The 27,370-nt window shown below is 54.0% G+C and overlaps 11 protein-coding genes and 2 pseudogenes across 13 annotated transcripts; 7 read left to right on the forward strand and 6 right to left on the reverse strand.

The window, feature by feature from the left end:
- The first annotated feature begins 259 nt into the window (after positions 1 to 259).
- PHACADRAFT_184930 (uncharacterized protein) lies at positions 260 to 1,511 on the forward strand. Its single transcript, XM_007396547.1, has 3 exons — positions 260 to 986; positions 1,040 to 1,116; positions 1,174 to 1,511. The coding sequence occupies exons 1-3, from the start codon at positions 299 to 301 to the stop codon at positions 1,462 to 1,464; spliced, it is 1,056 nt and encodes a 351-aa protein (XP_007396609.1). The 5' UTR covers positions 260 to 298; the 3' UTR covers positions 1,465 to 1,511.
- A 152-nt stretch (positions 1,512 to 1,663) lies between these two features.
- Positions 1,664 to 2,862, reverse strand: PHACADRAFT_257386 (uncharacterized protein). Its single transcript, XM_007396548.1, has 4 exons — positions 2,688 to 2,862; positions 2,526 to 2,634; positions 2,182 to 2,470; positions 1,664 to 1,934 (listed from the first exon to the last, which is right to left on the reverse strand). Exons 3-4 carry the CDS (start codon positions 2,386 to 2,388, stop codon positions 1,842 to 1,844), a joined length of 300 nt encoding a protein of 99 aa, XP_007396610.1. The 5' UTR covers positions 2,389 to 2,470; positions 2,526 to 2,634; positions 2,688 to 2,862; the 3' UTR covers positions 1,664 to 1,841.
- A 775-nt stretch (positions 2,863 to 3,637) lies between these two features.
- Positions 3,638 to 5,693, forward strand: PHACADRAFT_184932 (uncharacterized protein). The gene is made up of 2 exons (XM_007396549.1): positions 3,638 to 5,012; positions 5,064 to 5,693. Exons 1-2 carry the CDS (start codon positions 4,265 to 4,267, stop codon positions 5,459 to 5,461), a joined length of 1,146 nt encoding a protein of 381 aa, XP_007396611.1. The 5' UTR covers positions 3,638 to 4,264; the 3' UTR covers positions 5,462 to 5,693.
- A 1,869-nt stretch (positions 5,694 to 7,562) lies between these two features.
- Positions 7,563 to 8,982, reverse strand: PHACADRAFT_257389 (uncharacterized protein). The gene is made up of 4 exons (XM_007396550.1): positions 8,938 to 8,982; positions 8,084 to 8,879; positions 7,948 to 8,030; positions 7,563 to 7,889 (listed from the first exon to the last, which is right to left on the reverse strand). Exons 2-4 carry the CDS (start codon positions 8,865 to 8,867, stop codon positions 7,602 to 7,604), a joined length of 1,155 nt encoding a protein of 384 aa, XP_007396612.1. The 5' UTR covers positions 8,868 to 8,879; positions 8,938 to 8,982; the 3' UTR covers positions 7,563 to 7,601.
- Positions 8,983 to 9,345: 363 nt separating this feature from the next.
- Positions 9,346 to 9,629, reverse strand: PHACADRAFT_257391 (uncharacterized protein). Its single transcript, XM_007396551.1, has one exon. The coding sequence runs from the start codon at positions 9,605 to 9,607 to the stop codon at positions 9,452 to 9,454; it is 156 nt and encodes a 51-aa protein (XP_007396613.1). The 5' UTR covers positions 9,608 to 9,629; the 3' UTR covers positions 9,346 to 9,451.
- Positions 9,630 to 9,642: 13 nt separating this feature from the next.
- Positions 9,643 to 10,316, forward strand: PHACADRAFT_257392 (uncharacterized protein). Its single transcript, XM_007396552.1, has one exon. It carries the CDS (start codon positions 9,666 to 9,668, stop codon positions 9,951 to 9,953), a length of 288 nt encoding a protein of 95 aa, XP_007396614.1. The 5' UTR covers positions 9,643 to 9,665; the 3' UTR covers positions 9,954 to 10,316.
- Positions 10,317 to 11,090: 774 nt separating this feature from the next.
- On the forward strand, positions 11,091 to 12,306 carry PHACADRAFT_196346 (uncharacterized protein; the record flags this gene model as incomplete). The annotated part of the gene is made up of 2 exons (XM_007396553.1): positions 11,091 to 11,865; positions 11,915 to 12,306. 2 exons carry the CDS (start codon positions 11,091 to 11,093, stop codon positions 12,304 to 12,306), a joined length of 1,167 nt encoding a protein of 388 aa, XP_007396615.1.
- Positions 12,307 to 14,806: 2,500 nt separating this feature from the next.
- PHACADRAFT_257393 (uncharacterized protein) lies at positions 14,807 to 16,805 on the forward strand. The gene is made up of 6 exons (XM_007396554.1): positions 14,807 to 15,085; positions 15,148 to 15,202; positions 15,260 to 15,716; positions 15,778 to 16,111; positions 16,163 to 16,709; positions 16,765 to 16,805. Exons 2-3 carry the CDS (start codon positions 15,150 to 15,152, stop codon positions 15,408 to 15,410), a joined length of 204 nt encoding a protein of 67 aa, XP_007396616.1. The 5' UTR covers positions 14,807 to 15,085; positions 15,148 to 15,149; the 3' UTR covers positions 15,411 to 15,716; positions 15,778 to 16,111; positions 16,163 to 16,709; positions 16,765 to 16,805.
- Positions 16,806 to 17,065: 260 nt separating this feature from the next.
- Positions 17,066 to 18,210, reverse strand: PHACADRAFT_257395 (uncharacterized protein; the record flags this gene model as incomplete). Its single annotated transcript, XM_007396555.1, has 2 exons — positions 18,127 to 18,210; positions 17,066 to 18,056 (listed from the first exon to the last, which is right to left on the reverse strand). A coding segment is annotated over exon 2 (366 nt), but the record flags the coding sequence as incomplete, so codon positions are not given.
- An 827-nt stretch (positions 18,211 to 19,037) lies between these two features.
- On the reverse strand, positions 19,038 to 19,349 carry PHACADRAFT_257396 (uncharacterized protein). Its single transcript, XM_007396556.1, has one exon. The coding sequence runs from the start codon at positions 19,301 to 19,303 to the stop codon at positions 19,046 to 19,048; it is 258 nt and encodes an 85-aa protein (XP_007396618.1). The 5' UTR covers positions 19,304 to 19,349; the 3' UTR covers positions 19,038 to 19,045.
- A 2,862-nt stretch (positions 19,350 to 22,211) lies between these two features.
- PHACADRAFT_t96 lies at positions 22,212 to 22,282 on the reverse strand (annotated as a pseudogene). Its single transcript has one exon. The product of its transcript is annotated as a tRNA-OTHER (tRNA).
- A 480-nt stretch (positions 22,283 to 22,762) lies between these two features.
- PHACADRAFT_t87 lies at positions 22,763 to 22,833 on the forward strand (annotated as a pseudogene). Its single transcript has one exon. The product of its transcript is annotated as a tRNA-OTHER (tRNA).
- A 1,673-nt stretch (positions 22,834 to 24,506) lies between these two features.
- PHACADRAFT_257398 (uncharacterized protein) lies at positions 24,507 to 25,083 on the forward strand. The gene has a single exon (XM_007396557.1). It carries the CDS (start codon positions 24,533 to 24,535, stop codon positions 24,770 to 24,772), a length of 240 nt encoding a protein of 79 aa, XP_007396619.1. The 5' UTR covers positions 24,507 to 24,532; the 3' UTR covers positions 24,773 to 25,083.
- Positions 25,084 to 27,370: the final 2,287 nt, after the last annotated feature.

Genomic DNA, 27,370 nt, shown 5'->3' on the forward strand with positions numbered 1-27,370 from the left:
GACCTACAGTATCTGAATGCCGCATAGTAGCTACTCGACGTACCTATCGTTTTTATCAGCTGCCACTTCTCATGGTGAGCAATAAAAAAATCTTAACCTACAACTATGAGCTCTTCGGTGTTTTCTCTCCTGTTGTCACACCGAGGGCTCGTAGAAAATGCCAAGCGTTCGAGGGGCGGGAGCGCCACAAAGCTCGTTCCTGTTCCAGATTTGATGGCGGTGAAAGCGAGTAGTAGCTGGCGTCTATGTGCTGAGCCCGTCACCATCACCACCACATCGACAGCGAACGTAAATTCAGATGCCTTCTGTCACCCTGCCCCAGGAACTTATCGACCACATTCTCGACCTCCTCGCCCAGACCTACTCCGATACTTTGCACTACTCCTTGGAAAGTCGGACGCGTACCCTTTCCGCCTGCACCCAGGTCTCGCGGGCATGGTTGCCAAGGAGCTCCAGGCACTTGTTCTATCGCATCTGGCTTCGCAACTCCAGCTATTCCAGCTTCATTGGCGACGTGCAAGAGTCGCCGCGTCTCTCGCAACACGTAGCACGAGTCGTTGTGCGCGTAGGACCAACTGGCATGACGAAACGCCTCCAAGAGACTCTCTCGGCCCTGCCGAACCTACGTGAACTCGAATACTGGGATCTTCAGTGGCGTGCACCTAACCAATCTGACATACCTTTGCTCCTTGGCTTTCCTCAGCGGATCCGCGATCGGCTTGCTCGTCTCACCGTCTCATTTGCTGCCGCATTGGATGACACCGCTCGCTATCTGTGGGAGCTCAATCCCGAAGTGCCCTTGCTCGACCAATACCGAGAGCGGGAGTCCTCTTGTGTCGTAGAGTGCCCGACGCTGGAGTCCGGTCCTGTCGGCATCATTCTCCAATCCATGTTCGCTTCGGATGCTCAGGCTGCGAATGCGGTCTTGTACCATGTAGGCTGTGACGTGCAGCACATAGAATTACGGTCACTGACTACGATGACAAGTGAGTGTCTACGTCTCCGGTCAATGCAGGATCTCACGACTAGAGCTATACAGCTGATGTAAACGAGATGATCGCCCTACACCATTGCAAGAAGTTAAAGTCCATCTCAATGCAAGTAGATGACCCTCAAGTGAGTTCAAAATGCCTTTGTACAAAGCCTAGCGTGTTAAATGCATCCTACATCCAGATTTTCGTATGGCTCTCCGACTCCGTTGTGCGAAACCTACCCACCCATCTACGCCGAGTGAACGTTGTGTTTAACCAGCCTCGCGCTCTCGGTGTGGTCGAAGAAAACGCCGCCTGGGAGGCTTTCATAAAGGGTCTTCAGCGATGCGATGCTCTTGAGGCCGTTGAGTTCTTCGAGGTCTGCCGCGACGTAGGAGAAAAGGAGAAGGACGAGATGCTCCGGAGGAGAGAGACAGCCCTGCTCCGCAATTTTCCCTCCCAGCTTGCAACAATTGTAACGTGCTGGCCATAGCATCTGCACGGAGTGCCGGGTTGTGTACAATAGAAGATTTCGGATACAGTACGGTCTTTATCGCAAAAAACAAGCTAGAATATTTTTCCTCCTTGCTGCTACGCACGTTCGTTCGCCATTCGACTACTTAGAGGCAGTTCAACGCCCGTTTTTACCATAGTTGATCAACAAGTTGCGCGTGGGGGATGCATAGAGGGTCTCTGTGATAATCATTGTAGCTGATATCTTCTAATCATATCAAACTTTTGCGTTGTGGCAAGTACTACGATCATAAGGTCAAGGATAATAAATCTCGCTATCTCTTTGGCCTCGAGAAGCATCGCTTCAAAATAACCGTCGCGATGTGCAGACACCATTTATGGCTCAGTGCAGCCACGTCATAGACGGCCGACAGCGGCTTCAGCACGTTCATGTCCGATAACGTGACGGCCTAGGGCGCCGACGGTGGCGCAGACGACGCTATCGGAGTCCTGCAGCAACAAACTCAATCTGAGAAGGCGCAGCCAAGCGTGAGATGACGGAAGGCTTAAAGTTGGAGGCGGCAGCGCCGCTGCAGGCGGAGCTATAGACCTATTCCGAGGTCGCCGCGGTCCAGGCTGATATCGGCTTCCACGTCACTCAGGTCAATGCCAAAAGCCTCGAGGATAACAGCGCCGGCAACCGGGTCCGCCTGCGGAAAGCTATCAAGGTAGTGATAAGGATACTGAGGAAGCGCACCGGTTCAATGTTGAAGGGGCAGTCGACGGTTGTAAGGCCGCATGGGCTACGACAAGTGGCGATGTCACCTGCAAAAAGGACGAGGGCGACGCTAACACCGCTATGAACAGGAGCAGTACACCCACGCTGTGCTGTGGTATCGAGCTCGGCAGATCCCGCGCCACGCGTTGCAACAGGAGGTGTAAGCAAGCTGGCTTTGAGCTTCATGGTTCTTGTGCGTGACGTGTCGATGCGGAGCGATTTGTGCTCGCGGCGCGGTTGAGTACAACGTGGGCCGCCGAGAGGTTCGCTGCAACACAAACAATGATGCCAGCTTTTTGGGGGGCGGATGCATGAGAACTCACACTGACTGTGAACCCTATCGTGTCTCGTGGAAGACGAGCTCGCTCGAAGATTCCCACCATCGACTCCGTGCTCCAAGATTTGAGGCAAGGACGGCCACAGAACTTTGGTCTGGAGTTTACTCTGTCCAGCAGCGCACGTCCAAGAGTGGGAATAATACGCACCATTCAGCTGTACGCTCTCACCACCTCGGGCGCGCCCATTGCGTACCAGGCCCACCCGGGCTTGTGCGCGCAACTTACGCCGCCTTGCTGTCAAGTTGCGGCGTCCAATACTCGACGGCCATGTAACGAGTCGAAATAGCAAGAGCAAAAACGGGAGTTTGAACGATCCTCGCTCTAGAGGCTTGCTGGATCGCTGCTGCCTGCCGTCTTTATGGCCTCCTGTGCTGGTCAAGTTGGTGCAAACCTCAGCTGGGCCGAGGCCAAGGATTGAGGCACGTGATTCCGTCGTAGAGAAAGGTAGTTTGTTCCCACGATTATCCCTCCCATAAATTGAAGTTTTGTCGTCCCATTATTCCGACCGGTCTGAGACCTCTTTCCCCACACATGAGGAGGAGAAGCATTCTTGTGAATAGCAGCGGCCGGAGAGAAAGTAAGAGCCCCGAAAATAGACACCTCCAGGCTGTCTTCTCAATCTTCGCGCACATGGCATAGGCTTCGTCCGGCGGTCTTCAAGCTCCAACTTTGACCGTTTACCGTCGCGTGGATGTAAATTCTCTCGGGATGATGCGTGCGGCTCAAGTGTGCCCACGCCCATACCTCTGTCTGGAGTCGTAGCGCTGGAGACAGATGTAAGCTGCGATATTTTAGGTTGCTTCCTTGGTCCAGGTATGTCGCACAGATGCTGCTTCGTGTCCCTGACAGCTCAACTTGCGATTCAAGATCTTGAACCCGCGAAGGCGCATGTCTTCCATTTGGAATGGTATGCCTTCTTCCATGACGTTCTGCCGTAGTCTGATGATGACTTCAATGCACTGCACGCACATGACACTCTTTTTCAGACTTCTGAGGATGCCGCATCGTTTAGGACCAACGAAGTCTCGACGAGGCAGCATCTCTGTGCACTTGAACGGGTCAGCTGGGCCACTCTAATCGGTGTATCGCAGTCTAAACCTCCGTAGGTTTCCCTCGAACTTCAAAGAAGCCCCGGCCGGGCGGGGTGCAATCGTAGTGCGGCTCACGAGTGACAATTGCGACTACTCCACGCTGCTAATTGCTCTGACAAGATCCTGGCTACGTTTCGCAATGGCTGTCCATTCTAGGGGTGCCCGCTGGCCTTTCCGACGACAGCTTCTTCGAGCTGTGGTGTTTCAGTTTCGTCACTGAGTGGTCTGTCTGGTATACATCTCTACTCACCTCATTCTTGACAGTTCGTTACTAAGTATCTCGGAACATCTGGCTCCCTAGAACACCCATCGCTCTGTTTACTGCAATGCAGATATTTCATCTGCTTTCCACCCGGGTCCCTCGATCTCCGATTCATCCACGCTAGGTACCGCACCGCATTGCATAGCGCCACATCGCACGGCAGCTTAAAACCTAGAGATTGCGTCCCTGGGAGCAGGTAGACTTCCAATCAAGCCTCCCTCGATTCAGATTTCCGATTCGGCTTAGCCCCCGCGGCGTCTTGCTAGGCGGCAGCTGATCGTTCTCCCGCACCTTAACCTATAAAACACGCTGTCGTCCTCCTTCTCAATACTCCTGTTGCCCACGACTTTGCACAGACAACTTCGCCCACCATGACGTGCCATATTTCCTCACTGCCCCAAGAGCTCGTCGACCACATCATCGACATCGGGGCAGAGAACAAGCGCTCGGCAGGGAGTTTGGCTCTCACGTGCAATTCGTGGACACACCGGAGCTCCAAACACCTCTTCAACTCCGTCAGCATCTTCACGACGCAGCTGCATGAGTTCCTGGCGCATGCGTCGAGCTCGCACAGGCTCGCGGCGCACGTCTTCGAGTTCTCGGTGTCCCAGCCGCTGCACGGTCACGACGGCTTCGACCTGACGCCCTTTGTGCACGACATTCTCCAGACGCTTCCCAACCTTCGGAAGCTGTCGATCTTCGGAGATAGAATCAGTGTCCGCGCTGGGCTGACGCCGACCCCGGACTCGCACGGGCGTGACCTTGCGCTCCTCCGGCTTTCGCGCATTCACATCGAGGCGCTGCCGGAGCTTCTGCGGCTCTTCGGTCGCGTCGGCACGCTAGAGCTCGACCAAGCATACGTGCAGGAATCGCAGTGCCCGCCTGTGGGCAGCGGGCACCTGGCCGTGGACACCTTGCGCTTCGATGGAGGCGTGTCAGAATTTGAGGCTCTCCGGCTTTCTCTTGACAAGTCGTCGCTGAGGAGTCTGCGTCTCAAGTTGGACGGCCACTTCCGTGTGGATACGGCTCCTATCAACCTCTTCTTGCTGACGGTGGGTCGAAACCTGGAGCAGTTCAGGTTTGAGCTGCCTTTGGATGGTTGGGTGGTTGCTGGCCCGGGTACGTTCTGACTCATCGGCGCGTCCTGTCCAAACTAACCATTAAACATAGAACAAAATGACCTGGAGGCGCTAAAGCAGCTGCTACGTCTGCGTTCGGTCGAGCTCGTTTCACCTCGACGCGCCATCCGTCGTAGGGGCACGACAATATCCAAAACATTGTGGCTCAATATGTTGCCCGCTCTTCGCTACATCCCACCCACCGTCCGCCATGTTCGGCTATACGCCAACCTCTACCACGTACATCCCGCCATGCTCGCCGGTTGGGACTACTCCTCACTGCAGGACAATCTCACTGGCTGCACGAGCCTGCAGGCGGTGGACATCACGTTATTAACGGAGCAGGACCGCCTGACCGTGCCTGTAGGCGAGGAGAAATGCGCAGACGTGCAGAAGGCGGTACATGCGCGGATGACGAGCGGCTCCGGAAAATTGCTGCGGTTCAATTGATGCGCTTTGATCCTTCGCAATATTTGTTTCGTGGGTGATGCTGTTTGTTTCTTCTCCTTACTCGTTAGGGTACGGGGCGTGTCGGGCAGCGTCGGTGTACTGTATGTCAGGGGGCCTGTATTACCATAAGGTATATTTAGTCTTGTACCCACTAGCGAACTATTTAATGTCTATGGCATGCTTTCCTCGCGCTTCGGGGTATGCATACGATACATCTGTCGGGGTGAAACGCAGCTACCAAGTACGACAGCGAACTTCTGGGACTTGGGCACGCCATATCTCGGAAGGATGGACATGAGACGGCATGGCTACTCTGGTGAACTGAGTTTTCTACCGCTATGCCTCTAGCTTGAGGTGGATTTGTGAAGGTGTTGCAGGTCACGGCGGAACCGGGCAATCCCGACCGTCACTTCACAGAGCAGCATCATCGACCTCAATCCTTGCGGCCGCCACATCTCGGCAGCTGCGCCCGAGCGCGAATGCGCTGGGCCACGTAGCATGCGCGGGACTGTGACCCGAAGGTCTCGAGGTCGTAGATAGCCCCGAACGAAAGTGAGGTGCTGGGACGTTGTGGAGCGCAGCTACCAGAGTCCGGCGGCACAAGCAGGGCATTCGTTGTGCATAGAACAAGACAGAATAGAGCTGGAGATGATCAAGTGAGTAGTGAAAGACTAGCGAAAATGTACGTGCATCTCCCTTCCCCTTTATACTCCACGACCGTCTTTTGTTACCTTTCAAATAATCTGCCAATATGTTCGCCCTCTGCCCATGAGACGCGGACGCAATGCGGATGCAGGGATTCACAAGCCGGCGGCCAAGCATATTCTGGTCTCGACTTTCCGAAGTGAAATAAGATGCGACGGAACGCTCGGCGTGTCCTTCCAGAATGAAATCGCGGTACCTGGTGGCGGACCGAAGCTGTCAGATATGTCACGAACAGACAACAGGCCGGCAAGCCCGGGAAAGACAGGCACGGGAGGCCAAGGCGAGGCACGTCTGGAAGAGCCTTTATCTCGCTTCTGCTGCGCCTATCTAATGTTTTGGTGCGAATGACCAGTTTGTAAGCGACGACGATCGTTCGCTCGTGTGCACTCACCGTCAATAGCTCGATAACGTGTGCGGAACGCCTGTCTAAAGCGGGGACAGGTCGTCAGGCCCTAAGACCTACGTGGGCATCTATACCAGAGCCGGCCTCTCGATCGACAAGACAAGGTGTTTGACCCATCTCAAGATCGCTCGGTTCAAGCTAACGTCGTAAATGAGCAGTCTCAATTATTTTCACGATCAATTTTGGCCACTTCAGGAGGAAGGGGAGGAGATCAAGGCACGCACCGCATTTCGATAAATGTCCTACCAGCTGGTAGGCGCTGTCTGAGATAACGGCATCCATTGCGCAGCCGCGTCAGGAAGAGATAATACGCCGTTTCTCTAGACAGGACGCATAATCACCATGTGATTGTCCCTCGGACCTTGAACGATGGTTCTGGCAGCGATGAACGTACGTCCGTCAACTCTGAGCTGTATATGTAAGTACGTGCAGCCCGCTTGGGTGGGCGGCGCGCGAGTTACAAGGCATGGTACACGGCGCGCTCCAAGGCAAGCATGATTCGCCACGTAACTTGTGTGCACGGGCTGTCGCAAAATGCGACCTGTGAGAGGTGACAGCCGGCCGGAGGTCCTTGTAAGGATATGCCACAATATATTCTATAATTCAAAGTGATAGGGTGAATCGACCGCCCTTAGCATCCGTAGACATGGAACTCACATCCACGACGACTTATTGGTAATTGAACATCGAGCAATATCTATCATTTGCAAAGTTCAATGTTCCGATAGACTGCCGGGTTCGCAGGTATTCAGTTCGAGGGGGACACAGTTCCTGTGACTGGTAGCATGGTGCATTGGCGAAGTTGCTGAACGCAATCCCGTATGACAGATGTGCAATCGCGCTCGTAATTTGCGGTCGTACCACCGGACCACCTGTACGTTACACGACCTATCTCCCAGCATTCAGGCGCTAGCAGGTGACAATTCAGTCGGACAGCAAAGATCGCAAGCAAGCGACCACAAGAGGAGCGACCCAGGGCTGGAGCTTGAAAATCGTTCTACAGAAGTTGGAATACTCATCAGAAACTCGTATCTACGGCAGCACCTTCGTGATGGCGCTATACCGCGGCGGTAGACTGGTTTCGACCTCCTCCCGCATCTCGAGAAGCAGCGCCTGAACCTCCTCTTCCGACTCCGCCTCCTCGCAGACGCCACGGAGCTCGAGACTGTTGAGCTCGGAGTATTTGTCCTGGCTCAGCCTCAGGTGAGTAGCAATGAGGCCGAGTATATCTTCCCACCGGTCGTCAGTGAGGATGATGCGCAGGCGTGATATGCCCTTGGGCATGTGACGTAAGACTTCCCGGCAAAGATCCTGGGCCCACTGCGACAGAGACAAAGTTAGTAATGTTATGGAACAGGAAAAGGGGGAAACGACGCACGAAGACATCGACTAGGTCAAGCGTGATGGATGTCAACTTTGGACAGACTGCCAGGACCGCCAGGTCAACCAAGCCTCGGCTATCTGCGAGGTGAAGGTTTCAACAGAACACCCCTAACAAAATTGAGACCACTTACTCCAGTTACGTGCATCGCCGCCAGAGGCGTCGTCGTCCTGGGTGGGGAGAAGGTTGATGTGCTCGACGTCTTGCCCAGCATGTTGGAGAAAGGCGCTGAGACTGGCGGCCTCCTCACGATCGAAGCCGTTCGCGAAGACCGCGGTCGGGCGAAGGATGGTCCGCAACAGACTGAGGGCATTGTGCTTACAGCAATTTTCCAATATAAGACGCCCTACTTTAAGAGGTATAGCGTTGGGAACTTGGGCAGCTCCGCCGGTTGTGGAGTGCCAATCTGATGGATCGTCTGCATAATGTATGAGCGAGCGCAGTTCTAGGGTGTCGACGCGATCAAAGGGTAGAAGTAGAATAGGCACAGCGTCCAATTCCGCGCAGTGTATCTTCAGCTTGGCGAGATGATGGTGACGGGCAAGTGCAGAGTCGGGTAAGGGCTTGAATTTGTTCCCGGGAAGGAGATTACTCCACAGCTCGAGTGAGCAGAGTTGGGGCAACGCCGATAACATGATGGTCCAGTGCGGAGACATATCTGTGGTCCCAAGCACAACCAGTTCTTCGGTGTACGCTCGGAATCGTTCTGAGGACTGCGCGAAGCGGAGGAAAGCGGGGAATTTGAGGGCGAGCACTTCGATGTGCTTCAAAAGACGGCGGGAGGTGCGAGGAAGCCAAGCTTTGCTAACAAGTGTACAGTTCACAAGGTCATTGCGATCGGACGTAGGAGTCGGAATAGCAGACAGTAAGTCGATGATGTGGTCTGCGAGCTCCTGGGGCAAAGTGCCTGACGCCATACTCCATAGAATCTGATTTACCATGATAGTAAATGTCTGTACATAATGATTGCCGCATTACAACACCCACCAGGCGGTCTTGTCCAAGCCGATTCAGCAGTGTTCAGTGCGTTCGCGGAGATGATCGATGGACGGCTCTGAGTGCGGGGGTTCGTGTTTCGGGGTCCCACATAATTGTCATTATTTCATTACATGCCCCCGAATACCTCGGAGCGCATCACAGCAGATCACAGCAACCTCGTGGCTCGCGGATGCTCTGTCGCTTGAATTCCAGAGGCTGGCGACGATAAACTGCTCATGCCAATACTACTCATGATATGCAGGGCGAAGATGAGACATGTTGCGAGATGGTTCGTCTGGGGTGGTTGTGATGGGCTCCGATGAACACCTTCAAGTTGTTCGCTGCTGTGTACTAACATAAGACCCGTCGCTGCATTTAGCTGAGAGCAACTCCGCGGGCTCGTCATGACCGTCTTCCTTGACAACATATGTTGTAATTTTTCTTATATATCCCAATTTAGTACTTGGCTTGCCCATTATGGCGTACGCTTCGCTACGAAACTTACGTACATTCAGCCGATGTTTTAGGTGTCTCGATCTACGGTCAGTGTATAGGAATCCTGTAAGTGAGCGGGGAGTACTCGCTCCAGCCACCTTCGCCAGACGCCGCGGCCCACCTCGCTATAGCTCTGGAATGAGTACACGAGAAGCGTGAACCGCACGGTTCGCAGCGTGTCCATCAGTTGCGAGACGTATTCGATGTTGCGTGGAGAAGGCCGAAAGAGAACTTCGAATGCCATGGGTGAAAGGTTCAGACGCAGGTGGCTCAGTGTCTCGGGTGCATGCGCGAGTGCTTTGTCAAACTGTACTGACGCAGAGAGGATAAGATTTCGCGAGATATTCAACTCGAGAATCTCGAGGCGGGCAAGCGAGCGCAGCGCAGTGAGAGCGCTCCCATCTATGATAGAGCTTGTTGGTATAGAATATCAGACTGACAAGTACGAGCTTACCGCGTCCGAGGTATCCAGTGTTCAAGGACAGATGTGTAATTCCTTGGCAGATTGTTTCCAGAAAGACACTAAATGACGCAAAGAAGCTGTCGCTCGGCCAGTACCAACTTTTCTCTCCGAGCAGCGTGACTTTCTGCAGCGTCGTGGGCCCGATGAGGACTTGCAAGACCGCCAGGGTGGCGCTATTGACCTCTCGGAGTGTCACCTCTTCTACACCATATATGCGGCTGCCAGACCGCTGGTTTTTGGAAACTACATTGTCTGGGCCCGTAGAGCTCCGGGTGTCCGATTAGTACATGCAGATGACGAATGCTAGTGAACACCAGAAGGATGTCTAGCAACGGATCGATATGTGATGCAGACAGCTTGAGCGTCCCACCAAATGCAGTACGCTCCTCGATGGGCACAGAGGGCAAGGTCCCCTCTAGGTGTATCACTTCGGGCCGTGGCAGATCGCGGCACATGCAGAGCACCGCACTGAGCGAGCCCTTCCACGAAGCCTTGACGCGGAGCTCGCGGACGTGGCGACGGAGGCGTTCTGAGTGTGCGACGAGATCGCGGAAGACTGTATAATCGTGCCACGTCGGGTTATACGTGTAAGGTGAGGCGAGTGATTCGTATTGGGTTGTGTGGTTCACGACGACTCGCCGCAGAAGGCGTTCGGATGCGTAGGGCATCCATGCGTGGCAGACGAGGCTCGCCTGATACAGGTCGGCGGCGTCGAGCAGCCTGCGGGAGATATGCCCATATCGGAGACATTTTCACGCCCCAGGACTGCAGTCGTGTTCCAGTGGTGACGAGGAAGCTGGTGGTTGGGGTCTGTGGCCCCTGAGAACTACGACCCCGAGCACTGCTGGCCGTCTACTAATCCTCACCGCCTTTTCCTTCCTCTGATCAAAAATTGTCCAATATGTAGAAATACACCTTGAAGCCCACCATCTGATACAATCGACGCGCGTCGCATCGCTTTATCGTTGCGGCACCATGGCTTGTCAACAGTCAAACAGAGCGATCACACCTTCTAAACTCGGCATGCGGTGCAGGCACGTGATCGACGCGACGTTCTCAGGGGCGTTTCTCGTCGTGGTTGTTGGCCGCGACCCTGCTGCCTATCTCAATCTATGGAAATGCGCCATGACCCTTGTAAGTGGCTATGTATCCTTCCTGCCGATGTAATAGCCCACTGAACTGCACCGCAGCATTCGGACGACCCATGGCCAGGCGTGATCAGCACGTCGGCGGCACGGTGGTTCCTGCACTTGTTGAGCGACTCCCACAGGAACTAGTGGACAAGATAATTGATGAGCTCAGCACCGACAGGCGAGCTTTGAGGAGCTGCTCGCTGACATCCCGACGCTGGCTGTCGCGGAGCTCGAGGCACCTCTTCGCATCCTTTACACTCGCAGGGGTGAACGATATTGCGCCCGTGTTGCAGTCAGCGCAGCGCACCCAATCGACGCAGCGCATCCTGTCGAACATTGTTGATCTCACGCTGTTTATTCCGTCCTTCGACTACTTGAAACTGATTGAGAACCTGCCATTACTGCGCGAACTCACTATTTGGGAAATCGACGACCCTGCCGAGGAGGAGTCTCTCTCGATGCCGCGACTGAAGGCCGCAGGACGGACCATTGTAATCCTCGAAGTACACCGCATTTCGATATTCCTAGTGGACTCGCTCCTGTGGCTGTTCGAATCTGTGGGCACGCTCCGTCTTCGGGACCTCTATCACTTCGGCGCCGTGCCGCCGTGCCCCGCACAACACGTCGTCAAGAACCTTGACATGAGATATATTCACCCGAGGCTCCTACGACACGTCTCCATGGTACTAGACCATTCAGCACTCGAGGGTCTTACCACACAGCCTCTAAGCCCTTATGAGGATGGTCTCCAGCCCGTCTTAAACGACTTCACGCAAGCGGTTGGCCGGAATCTCCGGGCATTCCATCTCATGTATTACAGCGCCATGTGCGCAGATTTCGGCCCAGGTAAGTGGTGCGTGACCTCTACAGTTCTCTTTCTGACAGCGATATCCAGCTCGTCTGCCCATATTGTCCTCATGCGCACACATGACATCCGTAACGCTCACAACGGACGCATTCACCCATCACTCCCATCCCATTCGGCCGAGCCGGGCCCTCGCCTTCTTGACGTCGCTCCCGGCAGCCGTCTGCCACGTCAGGCTCGAGCTCAAGTACTACGAGCCTTGGATTCGTGGCGCAACGCTGGTCCAGAAGATACAGGAGGTTGACTGGGCTGCGATTGGCCGAGCACTCGGGGCGTATGCGAACCTTGCGTCTCTGGAGATTGGGGTTAAACGCACTTATCATATGCCAAATCACGAGTCCTTTGCGGACGATCTCTCTGCACAAGCTGCTGTGCTCGAAAGGCTCCCCGCACGGCTGGGAGCTGTTGTCGTCTTTATCTGAGAGCTCCCCTCGTCCTCGCATATTTTCGCTGTACAGATACTCTTGCACGAGAACCAACACAGTAGTAGACAGATAGATTCGGTCTGGGGGCTGCCGTGGTCCCCGGACAGTTGCGACTATACCTTCCAAATATGGCACGCAGGGCAACCACGTGATCTAGGGCGGGCCGCCTTCTTAACGCGACCTGAACGCACGCCTGCGACGCCGACCGCGACTTCAACCGTCCACGTTCCCCAACCCTGTTATCCTTGCACGACGCGACACCTACCTCGTGCCGCTGGGCCATCGACTTCTCGTCACTCGTCACCGCACACTGGTCTAGCGGGACAACCTAAAGGACCTGCGTGCCCATCTGGTACGTGGCGCATTCCTCGCATTGCCAGCCTACAACTAAGGCCGTCGCCCCATGATTAGAAGCAGATACGTGCCTTCGGTTCGACTCCCTTGCTGCCATGCCGTCGAAGACCGCCCTCCTCGCCGTAGCCCTCCAGCAGAAGACTATCAGCACGCCCTCGTTTCTGGCCCGCACAGGCAACAGGCTGTCGATTCTGCCGCCTATCGAAGACGTTTCTCGATTACGCGGAAGGCGCTGCCTCCGGGCGCAAGGAAGGTGCTTTTGCGGTCGGCGCGGCTAAGTGCGCTTTCCTAGCGGCCTACGCTGTTCATCGCGGCACCTCTGGCGAACTCGACGTTGGTTGTCCATCTACTCGTGGCTTCTGTCCTGCCTTATGGACCGAGAGCCACTTCGATGATGCGCAGCGCCATCTCGGTGCCGAAGCGAATTTGAGGGGGAGTATACGAACGAATCAAAGATGGCCCTGCCCATTAGGTGCGTTGTTCCACGCATGCATCTGTGGTTTTGCACGATTTTTAACCACAGATCTTACCAGAACCGTTATGTCCGGGCTTCGCCAAGGTTCTACAACCCTCCTTCGGCCTAGGCTCTCCATCTGCGAATGTCTAGCACAGAGATCGCCGGGCAGCAAGCGTGAAAATTCGACCTGCGCGTGTCGTTCTCTCGTATACGATGCACATCGCAGGTCCTCAGGTTGTGCAGCAGCGGATACCGCCGGGACGTGGTTGTTTCGGTTCATCGACTGGGAGCAAACGACAACTCCCGGGGTCCCAGAGAACATAGCTCCGAGAGCGTATTGCTTTGAATACTTGTGTGTGGCCTTGGACCATGTTGATCCAACAGTCTCAGGTGTGCGTATGTCTCGAATCTACAACGTGTCGAATGCATTGCTGACAAGACGATGTTACTGGGCTGCGTTACCTTGTACTTCAATAGTATAGCCATGCGTGCTCTGCAAAGCCGCCCCGGAATAATACCGTGCCTCTTGGCCTCATCGCGCCCGCTCTCTCCGCCTTTGGTCTGGCCGCAACGCGAAACACGATTATGGGGCCTGGCAATCCGACCGCTCGACGGTACGCGCGCAAGTTGCTGCTTTGTCGAAGACATTTGCGTCGCTATCCATTCTTGTCGATAAATTTTCCACCATCGATACTAAACGCGAACGCATCGGAGCCCTCCGAGTACCGCGCGGGCGATTTCGGCTGTCGCCCGCCCAGCATCTACGGGCCTTCACTGATTCCCGCGCTGCCCTCGATCTTTTGTCGCCGCAAAGAGCGACATCCCTTGCATGGAGACTTTGAATAGTTGTCGCCGACCCTCTGGGCGCTCTTACCCCCAAGGCCCGCCGGATTACGTGCCCGCCCCACGCTGCGAGCACATCGAAGTACTGTCTACTTAGATGCTCCTCGGCTTCTATGCTGTTACTGCTACGAAGCCGCGCGAAGGCAATCACGGTGAACATCTGATGGTACGTCGAAGTGCTGGCCTGCGGTCCCCCGTCGCTGATTCAGGTTTCCATGCAGTACCAGCGACGAGGGCTTGTTTGGTTCAACCCTCGAACATTTCCCTCTGACGACGCGCACAAACGTCAAGTCGGTCACGACTGTTGTCCAGAATGTCGTCTCGTTTAAGTACGTACGCCCGATAATCTAGCACTCGTTTCCTCTACGCTGCCACATGTGCGGTTTATACGTCTCGCGACAAGCTGCTGACTCGGTTTGTCATGGCTACGATGACGCTTTTGGGGGCATCATAAACATATTAGATCAGCGTGCAGCCGGGAAAGAGTTGGAGCTCATGGTTGTGGACTTGAAGATCTGGATATCGGTGGCTCAGATCACTAGGGCTAGCCGTTCGTTTCAAGTATCTCGCGCCCATATGGTTGCAGCTGCGTTTGCATAGGATGGCTAGCCTCATGTGCTTCACCGTCTGTGTCGTTTGCTGCTTGCTGTCCCCACGGACAAGCACTGAAACGGGGAGCGTCGAGGCGTATTGAACGACGAACGACAGTCCCTTCCGAATATGGACCGCTGTGCCGCCGGCGTTTGCCCTCTTATGGAGCACGAACGACGCGTCTTCCGCAGCTATCTCGGACTACATCTCACTGCTTCCCCGACGCGACCCGAGCCGACACGAGCTTGACAGTCAACCGGCCTTACTGCAACAGCCGGCACGACACGGCGCCACGAGACCTGCAAATGAGCTCGCCGACGGTGATGTCGACCTTCCACGTTCCACGGGCCCTGTCATCCTTGCAAGCCCCAGCCGCAGCTTACGCGATACTATAGCACCTTTTACGTGCCAATGTCCTCCCAACTCCTTTGTCGCTCGCTGTCCCACATGCCGACTTCGTGCGCACGCCGGCCCTGCAGCTGGTCTTGTAGGACGCACGCCTGGCAGGCTGGGGGCCTGCGCGTCCAGCTGGTACGTGACACACTGTTTCTTTTGCGTCGAACACCGGCCTCATGCACAGGCCGGCTCTGTAGTGATGCTGGTGGGACATACTACACCTAACAGGCTAGTGGTATGCACATCCATCGGGTATGTTGCACACTGCTCGCATTGCCATGACAACTAACACTGTCGCTCCATGGCCAGATATGCTGAAGCAACCGCATATATCCAGTTCGGCTCCCTTATCGTCATACCGACGAATATCATCTTCGCTGCCACAGCCCTCCAGCTCAAGACTATCGTCGCGCCCTTGTTCCTGCACCGTACGAGCAGCAAGCTGCAGACGGTAGCCTGACCCTCAAGGTACTACGTTCCTCAATCAAGCGCCTGCCACTGCTCTTGAGCACGACCTCTGGGCATCCAGTCGTGCAACGAGGAGAACTCTTTTACAGCCGGCTTGGGGAGCTGTGCTTTTCCAACGGCCAACTTACTGTCTACCGCCACAACTCTGGCGGACTCCACCCATCGTCGCCTGTCTCCTCCCTGGTGGCGATTAACCTACCTTGTGTGCCTGATACTGCTTCAATGATGCACTGCGCCGGCCCGTCGCGGAGGCGAATTTGAGGTCGAGTACATGAGTCAAGCTCATATTTATCCATAGGTATGCTATCCAAAGCACGCACTCGTAGTTTCTTACCATTTCTGACAAGATATCTCGCCAGGATTGCTGCGCCCGACCCTCGCCATTGTTCTGCGACCGGCCGTAGTTCACTACTCGTTCCTTCAGCCCAAGCGCTCTGCCTACGAGATGTGTACGATGCCGAGACCAGCGAGCGGCAAGCACGACAGTCCATCCGACATGCTTTGTCCCGTCTTGTACGATACTCGGCGCAAATCCTTTAGTGGTGCAGCAATGGACGCAGCGGCCTCGGATCGCCGGCCAGAGCGGAGAACGGTGCCTCTCAGGGCCTCGGGGAAGCGAGGACCCAGTTATGCATCGCTCCGAGAACCCGCGCACGGCTGTGTATCGTGTCGATCCGAGGGCCTCAGACGCAGGTGTGTCCCGAACTCACAGTGCGCCGAATGCGTTGCTGACAAGACGACAAGACTAGGCTGTTGCGCCTCATATGTCGGTGGTACGATCAAGCGTGCCCTGCGGAGCCACCGCAGAAGAACGCCGTTCGTCTCGGCCTCTTCGCACTCTTCGCCTCTCGTCTGGCCGTGGCGCAGAATTCAATCACGGAACCTGGTAATCCTGCCGCTTGACAACACGTACGTAGGTTGCCGCCCTGTCGAAGACGTTGGCCTCTTTGTCCATCCACGCCGGCAAGTCCTTTCTATCACTCATAATATGCACGAACGCATTGTAGCCCTTTGGGCGTCGCACAGGTGGTCGCGAATTCAGCTGTCACTCGTTTGGCGTCTGCGGACGTTCGCAGAATCTCGCGCTATATATCCTCGATTTTCTAGCGCTGCAAAGGCCGACATCCGTGGCACGGAAGGTCCAACCACTCAGGCGTCGTACTTGCGGCTCGTTGGATTATATACTCGCCCTACGCCGTGAGTATATGGTAGTGCCGCCCGGGTGCTCGCCGGGTCCTGCCATGTCGTTGACGCAGGATCGTACAAAGGCAAATTTAGTGGATATATAATGGTGCGCTCAAATGCTTGACTACATTCTCATGTTGCTGATGCGCGTCCCTATCCAGTACTAGTAGACGAGAAATGAGATACATACCGTTGGTTACGGTAAAGAATTGCGCATGTTTGTGATATTCGTCTGGCAGCCAAGCACATCAATCAAATACGAAAACAAAGCAAGTAAACCTGAGGATATTATCCTTTGCCGCGAACATAATGGGGATTAAATAAGAAAAACATAGGTGCGTCCCTTGTAGTCCAGCTCGTCCCTTCCGTCTACAGCCATCCAGCGCCGCATCCGCCCTTGTACCGACTCTCGCCCTCACCTCGACGCTCCTGCAGACCCTCGTGCCGACCCTCGCGCCACCGCCGCCACCCGTCCCTCTCCATCTCTAGATTCCTTCCGCGCGGTCAGCTCGATTAGGTTCCTCCAGGGCGCCTCGCGCATGCGCCGACGCAAGGCCAATGTTCGAAGCAGCCGACTTCGGCGGCGCGAGGGGCGCGCCGTGTGCGTTGTGCGCTTCTGCGGGGCGACGCGAAATCGGGAGCTCTGGCGCGCCATACGCAGACAGAGGAGGGATCAACAGCTCGGGACGTCGCGAGCGTGAGGAATGCGGGCGACCCGGCGGCGGTAGATGTCGTGGTGCATGTCGCCGTGCGCCGACTGCGACCGCGCGGACACAATGAGGTGGACACGGAAACTGGAGGCGACTGCGAGGACGAAGTGGAGACGTCGCGTTCGCCGATTAATGCCGTACGCGGCTGTCTCGGAGGTACTGTTGGAATGTTACCGGGGAGAGGGAACAGAGATCGATGCGAGGGACAGGACATGCATGTCGGTGAGAGAATTTTGGGCGGGGATTGCAATGTGCGAAGCAGATAATAGATGGTGACGTGGTCAAGACGCGCAGGGAAGGTCCACAACGCTACTGTGGAGTGGTATCCGGCTCTTCATCGTTCTCTGGCTGGTGTTCAGAGTCCGGCGTGTCTCCAGTGACATCCGATTTTTCGCTATCCTCCAGTAGCTCCAGGCACCTCAAGTCCTCGAGCTCATCAAACTCCAGAATTAGCCTTCCCTTCTCTTCAAGCAATCGCAGGGGATTAGGGACGACCTTCGTGATTCTTTTGAATAATATCGGACCAATCCTGATCCGGAAGGAAAATGTGAGCGAAGGATTGTCGCCAGTGAATATTGCGGCAAATGAGCGATCGAGAGATGCCAGCGCATGTGCGGTGCCTTCGACCATGCCGCATAGCATGCCAAGATCGAGGCTGACTTCCTTGATACGCCAAAGAGTACCCTCCGACCCTAGTGTGTTCTCCGTCCATGTTCCAATGACACAGGTGTTGAAATAATAGCCTGCATGAGTGGCAATACCAGAAACAGGTGTGAGTCACAGAAATTCGTGCAGGTAGCCAATAAATCTCACTAGACAGGGTCAGGAACGGTCTACCCGACGTCAATGTGGGAGAAACCCATACTCCGAACTTGCATATCCCTGCACCATCAGGGTGACTGTGCCGAGTACATAAATGTCGCCCTAGAGCCTGGGCAATCTGTACAAGAGCCTTCTCGTCGTCAAGATGAATCTGCCGTGAATGATGAGAGGTGCCAGGCTGTAGTGGGTAATGTTGCGAGACACCAGTTGGCAAAGGAGAGAAGTTTGGTTTGCCTCCGAGCCGAAGTGAGACAAATATCGGAATTGAACTCGCGGGTACTCTGCAGAGTTCCAGTTCAAAATACTGCAGGTCTGTCAGAACAAGTCTCGGTGGCCAGAAGAACCGTTCGGTGGCCTGCAAGATCCCTATCTGGTCAAGGTGAATGTGTTGGATGTGGGGCTGGGCGCGGATGATACCAAGGAGTTGAGCTAGAGATCTGAGCTTCATGCCGAACAATCGTAGGTGGGTGAGGTGCTGTAATGGACGAAGAAGGGCAGGGATCGCAGCTTCAATCCGCGGTGGAGCTTCTTGTATCACAGGAGGGAACCGCGTGCCACAGCTCGTGTACCAGATATTGTTGGTTTGTTGAAGATGACCACCCACAGACGAAAGGGTTAATGCCAGGCTCGGAACGGGGAGTTCGTCGTCATTAGGGTCTCTATATCTATCGGCACCTATTTGTACCTTGTGTGGAGGAGTCGAAATCTTTGCGGTCTTGAAGATGATGCACAAGCGGTACAGTTCGGCCAGAGATCGAATGCGAAGCTCACTGAACATCATAGGACGACAGATTGTCTGCCAGGTGTGGTTGACCATGGCAAGCGAGTTCAGAAGTGAGATGCGGCTAATGCTGGTTACGACGGAAAATTTGAGCTGAATCCAATAGTACACTAGTGGACAAGAAACGGCTTACACGTCCTCTTTGGCTACAATGATTTCTATAGCAAATATAGCGATCATCGCAATGATCTCGTTGGGCAATGACCCAGCACTACACTCAAATCGCTGTCTCCGCTGCTTGAAGTAGCCTTCTGCAAAGTGTGCTATGTCAAAGGCGAAAATATCTTGCCCAAAGTTGACAGTAGTGCGCAAGTAAAGCTCCGGTGAAATCGGTATGTTGCGATGTTTCTTAAGGGCCACATAGACGACTGGGCGTAGCCGTGCCATCGTTGAGCTCAAGAATTTACTGGCGTCCTGTGAAACACCTGTGGTATGCCGTCGAATACTGTTAACCTGAGCCCTGCGCACTATTCACAATGATGCCTTACCAATAAGTGTACCATTTTTAGTGAAGAATATGCGACCCTCAGGGCGCGAGAATCCACAGCCTAATATATCTCCTGCTGCAAGGATGTACGGTTGGCTTACAACTAGACGAGCCATATCTCTGCTTCCATGAGCTCACCTGCAATGGTACTTTCCCCGGGAGGGGAGGATGCGCCTGCTACAAATTCCTTATAGTATCCCAGGTATGGTAGACCATCATCCTGAACCTGAGCTGCAGGTGGTGGCGCCAGTAGCAGGTCTTGTATGCCAGCAGCTTTCAATAACCAGTCGTTATTCTGGTTCTCAGCGACCAAGCTGTATTCTAAAGCTCGTCATCAAAGACCACTACAATGAAAATAAATTGGATACAGACGCCATCATTATATACATGCTGAATAAGCAAGTGAACACTGTCAGTGCATGAAGTTATAGCTAGGACCTGTCAAGTTGTCAGCTCACCTTGAACCACCATCGCAGAAGAGTGTATTGATGGACACTTCATAGTAGTAAAACAGATGATCTGAGTGAACACTGTATTCTGCGACATATGCTCTCGATGACGCCATGCCAAGGTGATCATTGAACGTCGTGTAAACCGTGCGTTTATCCTGGCTAAGGTCCGAGTCTGGATCTGCATCGAAGTACCTAACTGTGTCCCACTTCTCTGGCAATACTCCATAGTTAGAAAAAGGGTCGGGAAGGCTCTTATCCAGTACTATGCCTTCCAGATAGCTACGCGCATGAGGAAGATTGTCGAGCGTCGGCACGACAATGAGTGGTCGAGGATCAAAGAGACCCATGATCAGAAGAAGGCGAGGAAAGCTTTACCACAACACTCAAGCATGGTATATCTTATAGGATGCATGCACAGCTTGTACGCAGGTTTGAAGAAGCTGTCGTGAATGCACCGCAATGCTCTATGAAGGTGCACAGCCTTTCGACGTACTGCATTATTCCCGGCAGTGCGAGTACCACTACACGTAGGCGCAACGTGTACAATATCGTATGCAAGACCAGAATCCGGAGATGAATGAGCCAATGAATAAGCTGTGCACTCCCCTATCAATAGTTACCGCTGGTTGCTTCCAAAGCGCCGTTGCGCACTCGATCGAGCCGCCGCCAGCTTCTCACGGGTGCCAGTATGTCGGATGCGACCAATGCATAGCCGTCGCTGTCTGCGACGGATTTCAAAGCTCAGCGACCTGGGCAAGAGCGGAACAATAGGACACATCAATCTCCGCACATGCTATGGTAAGATCAGCGTAATTGGATTAGGCGCGAACGTAGCACTGGTACCAGCGTCTGCGTGGCTGTGGGTGTTATTGCTGCCACAGAGAGAGAAGATAGTGTTAAAAGCAAAGCGGGGTGGTCGTAAAGGCTGTGCAAGCAACAGGTGAAGGAATGCGGAAATTCTCACATCCTAGCGTTGTAGTAACGTCACAATTAGCAGTGCACTGGTCGTATGCTTCCAGACAATGACGGGACTCGATAAGCTGCGGCAATCGACAAATGGGGGGTGCGTTCGATAACCTGCCGGATGCCGTTCTCGTCTACGCCGTTGGGTTGGTGATATTCGTGTTCGCTGCGCTGCTAATCGCAATGCTTGACCTAGTCCCATGCCCATGCTTGTGTGCGGTACTGGCCCTTCTGGTGCTGCGGGGTCCTCATGCGCATATGGCAGCTGGGCCCTGAAGTCTGAGTATCTATCCGTGCACGAGAACATGCCCAATAAGATGCTCACTGGGCGAGGGCGAGGGCATGCTCCTGAGCGGTGGCACGGCTATGATCGGCGAGGAAAATCAGCACTTGAAAGATGTAGCTCACAGCCCCATAGAGAGTGGCGCAAGTGAAGCTTCGATTGGCACAGGCAAATGCCACGCAGAGTGCCAGCTTGTTGTGTGGTAGAAGCCTTAGTACTAGTAGGTGAGCAAGGGCATTCTGTGAGTATGTAATGAGCGGAGGCAGGCCTTAGCTCAATAGCGGCCTACGACAGAAGAGAGTGGGTAACCATCATATGTACGTACGAGTGGCAAGTAACGGTGGCGAGACGAGCGTACGGGCATGCGTGAGCAGAGTCCTGGCGACGACGACGCTTCTAGTACGCACTGTCGTAGAGGGAGAAGCGCACCTGAAATCGCCGAGCACCGCGTCGAAGCTTTCAGGTAACGCGAAGCTATGTGTTGAGAAAGAGGGTTTGAGGAATGTGTCCGCTGTCCACGGTCGTGGTTGTGGCGCAGAGCCACAACGACGTCGCTTTGAAGCGTCCGGAGACGGATCGGTGATCTCGGTCTAGATCGGCGCATCAATGGTAGAGCGCCAGAAGCCGCCTTCGACCCCGCCGCCCTCTCACTTCTCTCGCTGCTGTCACCGGCGGGAGCTTCTTTCACTTCGGCCATCACCATATCCTAGTATTTTAGGCTACTCTAGTCGCACTTTCTCTCAGGTGCTCTTGGGTAACTCGATAATAACTGCGGCAGATGCGTTCTTCGGCAAGAACTGCGGGTCTCGAGCGTCAGGTGTGCTCGCCTTGCCCTTCCATAGCCGAGTAAACGACTGAACCACCGACAGCTGTACTGCACTTAGCATACGCGGCTTTGACGGTCTTGAGTTTTGGTTCGTGTTCATTCTCATAGATGACACGCGCCAATAACGTCGTACTGCGCAACCAACTTGAAGATCGGCTCGACAACGAGCTGATTCAGTTCGGCGGCCCAGACACGGGAACTTATTAAGTTACACCGGACTAGCCACCCAGAAGCGCCCAAGAGCGGCTAAGACACGCTGAAGAATTTCCGAAAAGCCCAAAAAATGGCACAAGCGGGAATCGAACCCGCAGCCCGAAAGTAACCGCAGCGCACTACACCACTAAGGCATAAGACCTTGCAAATATCAGGTTGGAATTGCCCTATAGTACCACTTTTCTACCTCAAAGTCTTAGCTGTAATATTGTAGCCAATTATCAGGTATTAAAGCATTGGAATGTAATTGTACAAAGGTATATTCTAATGGCATGGCTAAGACATTGATGTGGCTAAGACACCAGTGTGGCTAAGACATTGAGTCATTAAATATTTGCTATTGATTCTGCTTATTGTACAAATGTATATCCTGATGGCGTGGCTAAGACACTGACGTGGCTAAGACACCAGTGTGGCTAAAACACCGGAGCAGATGAACTATACTCAAGTGGAATCAATAGCAAATATTTAATGTTCCAATGTCTTAGCCACGCCATCAGGATATACATTTGTACAATTACATTCCAATGCTTTAATACCTGATAATTGGCTACAATATTACAGCTAAGACTTTGAGGTAGAAAAGTGGTACTATAGGGCAATTCCAACCTTATATTTGCAAGGTCTTATGCCTTAGTGGTATAGTGCGCTGCGGTTACTTTCGGGCTGCGGGTTCGATTCCCGCTTGTGCCATTTTTTGGGCTTTTCGGAAATTCTTCAGCGTGTCTTAGCCGCTCTTGGGCGCTTCTGGGTGGCTAGTCCGGTGTAACTTAATAAGTTCCCGTGTCTGGGCCGCCGAACTGAAACTCTTGCGACAACGCACTGAAGCTGGAGGGCGTTGAGGCGCGTGGGTGCGTGGGTGTGCTCTTGGACGTCAAATCGCAGCTTACGACTCAGCTACGCGACAGCTACCCGAGCAGGCCTTCAGGACGCACCCGTATGCACTTGATCGCGCCAAGCAGACGAAAGCGTACCTCGACATGGTTGCCGCGGCGAATGGTGGGCCGTACCCCGACGTGCTATTCACGTGCGCAGGAGAGTTGTCCCGAAAGTAAACCAGAGAGGAGTTGTACGGGTGCGCAGAGGAGAAGTACCGGGTACGAGTACGGCAGGCCTTGGTGCGTGCGAATCTGCGTCTGTCTTACTTCTGAGTACTCTTACCCCGTGGAAGGCAAAACGCCTTGTACGAGGCAGCATCAAGCGCAAGATCGTCCCCGCGCCTTCCATTTTTTTAATCGCTGGCCGCTCGCCGTGCTCGCATAGCAGGTCCCTCGTTCAAGGTACGTATCCGTCCATGATGTGGCCATTCCTGTCCTGCTAACGGATAGACGACACATATCTCAAGTCGTATAGCACAGGACCTTAATTCATGGCATTAATCCCCACGCGTTCTTCCTAGCAACCGTCCTCAATCCAAGGTCACGCTCGAGCTCGGGAGACCGACGCTAGGAACGCACTCTTGGCGCATGCTTCGGGCGGCGCGCGTGCCAGACGTTTTCGTATCTCATAATGGTCCACTAGGCACGTCTTGTGTTGCAGCATGTGCACGTCATTCGGGAGCAGCAGCTTTAGACAGGCTTATGCGGCCGTCAGTGCATGGTGCGTCCTGCTTTCCTTTGGTATACAAGGCGCCTGTTAACACAAGTGAATGACAGACCGGGGTATTGCTGCGACAAGAAGATATCGACAAGACGACTGAATTTCATATCATGAGGCATTTCGACCACGTGCACAGCCAGAGCCTCGTGTCGCCGTCACGGACGCTTGATCCCCGCTGCTATACCATTCGATACTCCCTGCACTCTTTGCTGCACCGTCTAATCTGAACTTCAATGCCATATATACGATCGGACAACTCATGCCTGCCGCCGCCGTGCTCGATAGCAAGCAACGAGCTGCTCCGAGGCGACGTGGCGAAGCAACGCCAACACAGCTACTTGCACCCGCGCCCCATTCTCCGTATATCCCGCTCGAGGTCAGCGCCGCTCACAGTCATCAGCCTCTCTTGACGCCGCCGATGTGCGCCACTCCGAGCACCCGCTCGTATCGGTCACAGACTATGTCTCCTGGCTTGTCGAATCCACGGTCTCGCGCGTGCGCAGCACCTATCTCGCGCCATCGACGCAGTCCACGTCGGCTTCGACATTCACGTAAACACCGCGCGTGTAGGCCTCAGGTGGCCCTTCGTCCTTCGCTCGTCTGGCGATGACGCACTCGCGAACGTCGCGCGCTCTCTACGGCCCACAGTACCTGAGAATTTCTGGATCGACCTGCATGTTCTATGAACACTGCCGTATCCAAACTATGACCCAATGATCCAGGTCCAGGTATGTCTTGAACCTGTGGTGCCTCTGTACGCATTGCTGATAGGGCTATGCGTCCAGATTACAGCATGATGATGGCGCAGTCGAGCGTACACCGCGAAGCGACCCCGGGAGAAGACCGTGCGCCTTCGCCATTTCGCACCGGATCTCTCCGCTTCCCCTCTCGCTTCAGCACGAAACTCTGCCTCGGTACCCTAGCGGCTTACGCGCCAACGGTTATTCCTCTGCTGTGGGCAATTTTTCCTATCCGCCCCCTTGAGCAGGATCTTTCCACGGCCGACCCTGGAGCTGGCGTCACGACAGCGTGAACTTTGTCATATGTCGCCTCGCGCCTTCCGGCCATGGCTGTCCGATCATCGTTAACGGCAGTATCGTACACAAAAAGTCACAAGTGGCTGTTGAAAATCCCCTGAACATTTTGCCTGGCTTGATTAGGTGTACGTTACCCGCCGTGCGTGGCCGACGCCGAAGAAGCTTCGTTCAATATCTTCGGTACCTCGATGTCTTCTCCCACAATACTCCATCGCTCACTCATGCTTCCATGTTAGTACTAAATAAATAAAATATTTCACCGGTTGTTGGGCGATCGCGCCGACATGTTTTCTGTGGTCGGCTGGCCAGCGTATTTCCAGGCCGATGCTCGTCTGGTTCAGCCCTCGGCATTGCAGCTCTGACGGAGCGCACGAATTTCGGGCCCGTCACGACCATCGTCTCGAGGGCTGTGTCGCGCAACGCACGCTCGCAGTTGATGACTGGCACCTCCTTTCTTGTGCGCTGTCACGATCTAGTTTGTCATAGCTACAATGGTGCCTTTGGGGCTTCACAAGCACGTCGGTCATTGCGCAGATAGGACAGAGTTGGAGTATTCTAATGTCCTCGAGTATTCGGATATCGGTGACCTACACTACCAGGATGAGATGATACTGTTCGTTGAGCGTTCCGGCGCACGCCGCCCAGGAGGCAGGCCTTGAGATCACGAGAAAGAACTAAGATGACCATCCTCATTTGCGTGTATTGGTGAGTTGCATCTGATTCGATGTTATTTGAGTCAGCTGCTGCTTGGTATAAGCGAAAGAATGGCCCGGGAGAGGAATGGAGAATCTCGACTGACGAATGACAGACCCTTCCAAATATGGACCGCTGTGCTGCCGTGGGCGTTTGCCGGGAACGACGCGCCTTCCGCTGTCTCTTCCTGCGTCCTCGCTCCACCGTTTCTCGACGCGACCTGAGCCGATACGAGCACGACAGCCCAATGTCTCCATCGCTGCGACACGAGACCTGCAAATGCGCTTTGAGCTTTGCGGCTCTCCGCGTTCCCCAACCGCCCTTGCGCAATTGCGCGATGCAGCACCTCTCTCGCGTCGCCGCGCCCTGACATCCTGTGTCCTTCGTGTCGAACACCGGCCTAGTGCACAGACCGGCTCCGCAGCGACGTTGGTGGGACATAAGTACCTCGCGACAGCATGGATGGCCAATAAATAGAATCTCATTGCATTACGACGACGAATACGCTATTCTGCGAATATCTTAAGCTGTGAGACGCCTGCATATACTGTTTGCCGAGGATGCTGAGCAGATGCTATGTAGCGTCTCGATGGACGGCAGCCCGGAAATATCGAGTCACAGAGTATCTCATAGGCGAGATCTATCGGGTGGTTGGACACATTACCATAATCCTCACCTGTTTTTCTGGCACTTATGCAGTTATAAAATCGGCGCGATATCCATTTAGTCAAAGTCGAAGTGAATAAGATGCAGGAATAAGCAAAAAACCACTGGCGTGTCAAGGCGGCTGCTATTGTAATCCTCTCCGACTACATTTCAGTGCAGGATCTAACAGAAACACTGGCGTCTCTGGACACTTCGCTCGCCGAAATCTCCAGATGGGCAAACCCTCCGCTTAGATTCCGTGGTAGTGTAAGTACTGGCTGTGTCTGCGATCAGAACCCGCCATCCAAAGGGTCATTCACAGTGTAATGCCGTTGCTTCGCGCAGAGGGGAGACTACTATTTGACTTCCCACGTCATGAGTCCACCTTATACCCTGGCAACTCCTTCTTGACATTTTCCGTCTACATGCGTCGTCCAGTCCAGTATCAGCTCTCGTTCTTGTCCAAGCAACGTCTCTGTTGGGTCTCCAAAGCGCGCACCGCCAGGTCGCCCAAGGACCACACTCGCTTCTCGTGATCATCAGGCCCTCGCCCTCTCCCGTAGCAGGCGCACGAGGGCCATCAATCCACTGCGTTGGACGCGCTGAGCGGAATGTTGGCGGTTATGTCTTCTTACGGTCTTCTCTTTGCCTTGGCGCAATTCATGCCAGAGGATCTCAACGTAGTCTCCTTGTAAATTTTGCAACGCCGTATTGGCTGCTTGCGCCACTTGAACCTTTGGCTTCGAACGTGCTACATTGAAACGGGCTTGGTCAAGAGTTTCAGTTGGGCAGCCCAGACACGGGAACTTATTAAGTTACATCGGACTAGCCACCCAGAAGCGCCCAAAAGCGGCTAAGACACGCTGAATAAATTTCCGAAAAGCCCAAAAAATGGCACAAGCGGGAATCAAACCCGCAGCCCGAAAGTAACCACAGCGCACTACACCACTAAGGCATAAGACCTTGCAAATATCAGGTTGGAATTGCCCTATAGTACCACTTTTCTACCTTAAAGTCTCAGCTGTAATATTATAGCCAATTATCAGGTATTAAAGCATTGGAATGTAATTGTACAAAGGTATATTCTAATGGCATGGCTAAGACATTGATGTGGCTAAGACATTGAGTCATTAAATATTTGCTATTGATTCTGCTTATTGTACAAATGTATATCCTGATGGCATGGCTAAGACACTGATGTGGCTAAGACACCAGTGTGGCTAGACATTGAGTCATTAATATTGCTATTGATTCTG

The sequence above is a fragment of the Phanerochaete carnosa genome, assembly GCF_000300595.1.
Source record: "Phanerochaete carnosa HHB-10118-sp unplaced genomic scaffold PHACAscaffold_6, whole genome shotgun sequence".
Classification (NCBI taxonomy): domain Eukaryota; kingdom Fungi; phylum Basidiomycota; class Agaricomycetes; order Polyporales; family Phanerochaetaceae; genus Phanerochaete; species Phanerochaete carnosa.